Source organism: Trachymyrmex septentrionalis, unplaced genomic scaffold (genome assembly GCF_001594115.1).
Source record: "Trachymyrmex septentrionalis isolate Tsep2-gDNA-1 unplaced genomic scaffold, Tsep1.0 scaffold211, whole genome shotgun sequence".
NCBI lineage: Eukaryota > Metazoa > Arthropoda > Insecta > Hymenoptera > Formicidae > Trachymyrmex > Trachymyrmex septentrionalis.
Window position 1 is genome coordinate 123,748 of NW_017305299.1, and position 7,529 is coordinate 131,276.

The 7,529-nt window shown below is 33.4% G+C and overlaps 1 protein-coding gene across 4 annotated transcripts in view; it reads left to right on the top strand.

Moving 5' to 3' along the window:
- LOC108748142 (kin of IRRE-like protein 3) overlaps positions 1 to 7,529 on the top strand; it is a 73,474-nt gene that overhangs the window by 64,238 nt on the left and 1,707 nt on the right. For all 4 annotated transcript variants that reach the window (XM_018486172.1, XM_018486170.1, XM_018486173.1 and 1 more), the window contains one exon: positions 4,320 to 4,447. In XM_018486172.1, the coding sequence (XP_018341674.1) occupies positions 4,320 to 4,447 (128 nt within the window). The remainder of the gene's footprint in view (positions 1 to 4,319; positions 4,448 to 7,529) is intronic.

Below are 7,529 nucleotides of genomic sequence, written 5' to 3' on the forward strand. Positions count from 1 at the left end.
AGATGCTTAACTGTCTCTAATTTTTGTATTACTTTTAAATACAATTTAGAATAATCTGTAATTTTTTTCAAGTAATTCTTAACATACTGCATTTGATCAAAGTAAACAAATGACAAAATTAAATGTGAAGTTGACATCCCATACTTTCAAATTATTTTTTTTTGCATTTAATTATAACTCTTTTCAAAGTGCTTTATTAATTATATTAACATTTTGACAATGAGGTGTCAATTTTACAACGGTGATATTATGCATGAATCACAGGATGTGCGAGTCACATGTTGATCTCCAATTCACGGAACAGACAGTACAAACGTACTTTTTCTAACAAATGTCTAAAAGTAACAAGCTATCTGGTAACGATACAAAGGCGATGTAGTATCAAACGACCTGCAATTTTCTTTTGGGAGAAAAAGTTAGCGTCTTCTACGAACGTATTTCGTAGAGGTAGCTTCGATTTACTATCTTCCATGCTTGTTAGACTTTTTTTGCGGCCAACACGGTGGAGTGGTGATTCAATTGCGGACGAAGTCGCGGTCGGACCACGTACGCGGTCCACCCTCGATTTATTTTACTGGCTCTCCATCCAAGGGTGCAGCAGGATGGTGATCGATCAAAGGTAAAGGATCGATGGTTGGGTTAAAGGCGTAACAGCTGGTTCGATTTTCACCTTCCTCTAAAATTTAGGAATACTTCGATTCACGCTGTCAAGAAGACTAAAGCAGTGTCGAATGTATCTCGAAGATCTTAAATTAGGAATTGTATAACACAGTTTGTCCACGAACGATTTTGTCAAAATCAAGCACGAGAAAAAGGTACCTATACTTATACATATGTACATACCATATATATACTATTTCACTCTAACTTATGTTACTGTCACAATATGATTTTAATTAAAGTTATAAAGCGAGACAGTATAAATTAAAGTGACGTAGTACAGGGTGTTTGAAAAGATTGTGGGATCAAACTTATGTAACATGTTGATGAGGTCGAGTAAGTGAAGAAAGTTCATATAAACTCAAGTCCGAAAATGCTTTATTGAAAAGTTATAAACGTTCAAAGATCATTTTTATTAAATAATATGATAGTTGCAATAAATGTTCGAAAATAAATTTGGCGCTGACCTATCCGGACATTCTGTATATACAATAAAGAAGTGTATATAAGGTGTATACTAATTACGCTAAAAGATTTTAAGATTCCTTACATAAATTCAAGACTTTATATAACCATATATCCAGTTTTCAAAGATATCCGGGATGTTAAAGTTGAAAAACAAATTCATTTTTTTTCTAAAAATTTCGCCTCTAACTTGAATTATTTTGATAAAACTTTGTTTGAAGTTCATCAAAATAACTTGAATGGTTTATCAAAATAATTCGAAATTTTTGAAAAAAAAAATTTGTTTACACCTTGTATCTTTGAAACTAAGCCTTTTCGGATATATGGTTATACAAAAGTTTCGTCTTGAATTTGTATAAGGAATCACTCCTTAAAATATTTTAGCGTACTTAGCATACAACTTGTATATCTTTCTCGTAAAATTTTAACAAAATCGTTCGTGGCCAGAGATTCTGTTATAGAGTCTTAAACTTAAGAGCACTCTTGGCGTCAAGTATAAAATATATCTTTTGCATAATGCTTTATGAATATATTTGCGTCGGTAAACCGGAGAGACGCGACAATCGACTGCACATTGTTTGCATTTGGTTAGCAAACAAAATTCAAAAGTAACATTTGACAATTGTACTGCGAATATTATTATAATGTATTATAATAAAATTTGATATCATATACTAATTAAATATTGTCAAATATTTGTTACATTCGTAAGTACTTAAACTGTAATTAATATATCTTGATTGTTTGCGGTTGACAACTAAATAAATACAAATGAAAATGTTTCGTCAATTAATTTTTAATAAAATTAATTTTTAATAAAATATTTTGATGAATAAATTATTTTAATAAAGATTGACAGACGAATTCCCGGCGCAACGGATCCGCCAGTTCAATTGGACGATTACCGAAGTAATTGATCGTTCCTCTTAGCAACTACTAAGAACGTCGTTGAATTCTCGAGATACCAGCAGTACATCGTAAAACGAACGACGTCGTGCGTGTCTCTTCGTGGAATGTTCGTGAAGAGAAGTCGTTCAGAGATGTCCGAGAAGGAAATGAAGTTCCTTCGCTTGTAGACGGTTGACTAGAGTGAACAATGTCCGCTGACAAAAGTCAATGGATTGTAGGACATATAATTGAATGTTGATGGGAAATACGGAACATTGCGAGATCTTAATTTCGACGTGACATCGTTAGCGTTGCAAAAACGTCCTCAGTTGCAGCTAACGACAAACTCCTCGTGTTCTCGTTAACATCGTATCTTAATGATGCCCATGACTTCTAAGCGGCGAAATCGGAGAGAGTATACGCTCTTTGGGACCCGTAATTTTCAATAATATTCTACCAAGCGCTGCGAACAATATACTGAATAGAATTACGCCCCGTAATCATCATTAGTAAACCTATACAAATTTAATTTAATCATTTAAATCAAAGGATGTAAAGCGATTCTTTTTATATGAATAAGTTAGTTTCTCGATTAAAATGGATATATTTTAAAAACTGCGCGAGAAAAATATGTACGATAGTGTTTATTTTAAATTATTATACAAAATTAAGATTTTTTTCTCAGAAGTAACACGAACAAATAGAGAGAAAGCACACGGAAAGAACGATTTCGCTGAAGTATCTAAAAATTTAATTAGATAAAGATTTGAAAATAATTGCAGGATCATATCAAAATAACTATGTAGGACGCTCAGGTATAATGAACAATGCTGTAAAATGTTTTACATTTTAGCAACTAGCTTGAGCGTCTTACATAATTATTCTAATAATCTAATAAAATTATTTTTATAAGATATATCTCTGGCTAAATTTTTAGGTACCTTAAAACGTTCCTTCTGTGCAGTCTGGCAAACGTATATACGTACAAGGTTACGTATATAAATAGCGTATATAACAATTTCATTTAACAATGTCCTACGTTGTAAGCTTAGAATTTTTATGCGACGAGGTAATCTCGTATAGAGTATCATCAAATGGCTGTATTGCAAAACGTTATTATGCGGAATAACGTGTCATAATAATGATAAAGAAAAATTCTTTTCACGATGGAACCGTTTATATTTCACTTCATCGAGAAGTTAGATATTCATTGCTTCAGTAATAGGAATAAAACGTCGCAGTGCGAACAACGAAAGGGTCTCGAGCCTCATGAAACAATAATAAGCTGTTGTCTCCCTACGACACTCGCGCTTGCTTTTGGTATTCCTTGCGTGAAAATGAAGATCTCTCTCTGTGTTGCCGCAGAGAGATCTTCGCCCTGCTCTCAAGTCGGTCAGCAAACGACGGTGGAAGTCTCGAAACTGGTTTGTCAGATAATTGAGATCCACCAATGGGAATCCGAGAAACTTGGAGAATCCCGGTCGACGGACTGTAACGATCCTGTGTACCGCGGACGCGGAGATTCGCCAAGGTGGTATTTCCAGCAACAAGATTTAATGGAAGGGCGGGAAGGGGAGAAAAGGGAAGAAACATGCTTTTGCCTTGCGTACGTTTACTGCATGGTCATTGATTCCTACGAGCACGAAACGCGAGACAAAAATTCCGGACACGTCGTCGTATCCACCCTCACGAAAATTAAGCGGGTTCTTAGCGCCTCGAGATATCGCCGCGACGCGACAAGCGGAGAAATCATCATTGCGAGCTAGTGTGGGGCGTTTCAAAAGAGCCCGTATATCTCGTGGCTCGATGATTTCTCCTCAATCGCATACAAAGCGAATCCCTCGAACGGAAACTCTCAGTCATCCGGAATTGATTCCGTCGGTACTTCCTCCGGGCGAACCTGTTTTCCACAAAATAATGTAAGTATAATGCCAAGCGATCCCCTCTTGTGTACGGTTATTGCATTTCATTTCGGCTGCGGACTTTTTGCTCTCCTTCCAACAGTCGTTCGGAAATATACGGTATAAAGAATACGGGACAATCTCATATCTTCAATAACGATAGAGGGAAAAAAGGGAAAATTATAGAGGAAAGTTATAAAGGAATTTTTATTGTGTTGCTTTCTGTTATAATTACGAGAGTAAGAAAACATCAGTAAATCTCCGTCACAGACATTCTTGTTTGCAATAAAGGTAAAATGTTCGCGACATAGGGAAAGCGACATAAATGAAAGTTGTTTTAAAAGTAAGAGAGAAAATCGACGGAAATTGAAAATATTGTGCATGCGATTTTCTCCCTCATTGCAGAACCCGTGACGGAAATAGCCGGCGGTCCTGATCTGTTCATCAACAAGGACAGCACGATAAATTTAACGTGCTATGTGAGACACGCGCCTGAACCACCGTCGACGATAATTTGGAGTCATAACCATCAGGTAAGCCGAACTTACGATCCACGAATGAGGGTTTTACTACTTGCTGAAAATCACCTGTCATGCTGCCATGAAGTCATGAGAGATGAATTTCAACTGAAAACCGATTTGAATTTCATAACCGTTGCTGGTTTTGCGAGCGGACCGTAGATATCGGTATAAACAGAAACATTTTTCATGTTCCTTGCGGCTGTTGAAAAAAAGTAGCTATGTACACGCTTCTATTGGCTTGGTATATCGATTATTGCTGGCAGCGTGCTTTCGTTCCTTCAGACGTACAATATTTATCGAAGACTCCAACAACAACTTGCTTCAATAAGATGATTCCGTTCGAGCGACTTGGCAATCATGATTAAAAGATTCGTATATAGTATAGAAACACCTTTTTATAATACGATCGTATTCGTTATTAAATAAGAGAAAGAATTCTATTTTCGGTCGAAGCAGATCATGATACTTAATAATACTCATATGCAAATTTGCAAGTGCTTACATTTTTCAGTATTATAAATTGCGCGTCAATTTGATTTGTCAGGTTTGAAACACAATTATACACTGAAATTGGAACATTAAAAATGACATTAAAAATTGAAAAATAATATCCTCTCACTAGTTACCAGTTATTGCGACAAATGTCTCGATGAATTTGTAAAACGCCTGACTTGGAAAGTCGGAAGTTGTAGGCTCAACAACTATGATATTCTTCGCACTAAGTTCTTTGCACAGTTATTAGCATTGTTTAAACAATCGACGCGGATCAATAATAACAATTTGTGAAAGTATTTTCAATTTAAGATTACGTTTTATATCCGATAAATTAAATCAGCGGCAGTTTATACAATATAATTAAAAAGTGTATTTTCGTAAATAAATAATATTAAGATCTACTTCGACCGAAAATAGAATTTGTTCTCTCATTTAATTTATTCTTATCAGTCTAATTTCCACTTATAATTTATTCTTATTGTAGTACAATAATTTAAATATTTTCATTAAATATAACAAAGTTTCTCTCAATACCGCGAGACAATTCATTTGTTTAGGAACTTTGCGAAAGTTTCTCAGGAAGTGTGCATCTAAAGACGGCCACATTGTTAATAATAGACAGATGAATGCTTTCGTAACGTTACGTCAGTTTCATTTAAGTTTAAGAATCTCACTGTCACGCTTATTTATGTGAACGCGCATATAACTGGAATAACCAAGATAATTGTATAGACGCTTTAAGTTATAATTTTGGGAAACTTGTCCCGAAATGGTTTATGCCATTCAAGGAATTCATCTACAGTCGACACTTTTGCCCCTTCCACTTCCCACAAAGTGCCTTAAGCCCCGTCTAGTCACGTCACAGACAGATGATATGGCATCTGTTTCTCTCTTCTACCGTGAGGAGGCAATTAAGTTCTGGGTTAATTAATTATGCGTGCTTATATCGCTATTGTCTGCGACAATTATCTTGAATATTAATTCAACAAATATATAGAAAATATATAGTCTTGATGAATAAATGTAATATCCTCGCATTAATTGCAGGGTGGCAAATTCCACATCTATATTGGTAAAAAGTTTTAATTACTTATTATATTTTTTTCATGAAAACAAAAATTAATATAAAATTGATAACATTTTTTTATTTCTAAAATTTCTTTTAGAAATATATTTTTAACATATTAATTTAAATTAACAGATTCTATTATAAAGTGTTTTGTCATTATTGATTCGTTTTTTTATTCGATTTATCTTTCTTTGAACTATCATAATTGGTATGATTTAATAAGAAAGCAGAAAATTTTTTGCACAAAGCAAATAAATATATTTATAGCATTATTTTTATAACTTTTCCAATTTAAGGCATTGAATAAAATTCGGATTTACAATAGTTTTTTTTCACCATTGAATTTTTCCAGCCCATCCCGATTAATTGAGATTTTCCATTTATTTGAATTGGGCTGAATATTTATTTCAAAACTTTATATTGTGTGGTTTCTTTTAGCCAAAATTGTTATTAATTTTTCTTTTATTAACAAATGCAACGCACATTCATAAATTAACCAATCATGACCGCAATTTCTGCCGGTATTAATTAAATATGATCAAATATGATTAATTTAGTGATGTAATAAATTCTGTCCTAATGAAACTTATAAAACAAACATACATATATGATAATTTGCGTAGCCAATTGGATCGTTAATTATCAATTATTATAAAATGTAGCACCTACGGTTGTAATAAAATTATAAATAAAATTTGATAATAATATTATTGTGATGCATATTACCTGTTTTTTTAAAGAACATTAAAGATATAAAAGAGCAAATGTATTCCTGAAAAGTCATATTCTCAGTTCTTATATTGAGTTTAAAGATAAGATCTGTTTATTGTAATCAATAAGAATCTTTTTACTGGTTAAACAATTGTTATAAAAGTTAAAGTTTGTTTAATGTTTAAAATTTAAAAAGAGGATACAAATTTACAAAACCTAAAATAAATTATATAAATCTTCTTATATATATTAGGTTGTTCGGAAAGTAATTTCGTTTTTTCTTATGAAAATGAAAGACGATTTTCAATCAGACGCGTTTCAAATGATCATGAACGTCGAATTCGATAAATTTAATCTCTCAGCGATCTCACGAGTTGTTATTCGCCGGTTTGCATCAATTAATGCCTTTATTGTGTCTTCATCAGCTTCAACTGGCTTCCAGAACGTGGTGCATCTTCAACATCAAAATTGCCGGATCGAAATTTTGCAAACCAGTTTTGGCACTGGCCTTCTGTCAATACATCTTTTCCATACACATCGGATAATTTTTTTCTTGCTTGATCAGCATTTTTACCTTTTCGATAGTAAAAAAGTAAAATATGCCGAAAATGCTGCTTTTCACTTTCATATTTGATAGGGCATCAATCAAAAACTACTGCGTAGAATCAATCGAACTTTTTTCACAAGCAAGCCTTGCTATATCAGCTGTCAAAATATATAATGATTATGCGGCTTAAGTGTGAAATTGGCTGTGAAAAAATACAATAAATCCTCTGTTGGGAAAAAACGAAATTACTTTCCGAACAACCTAATATATTC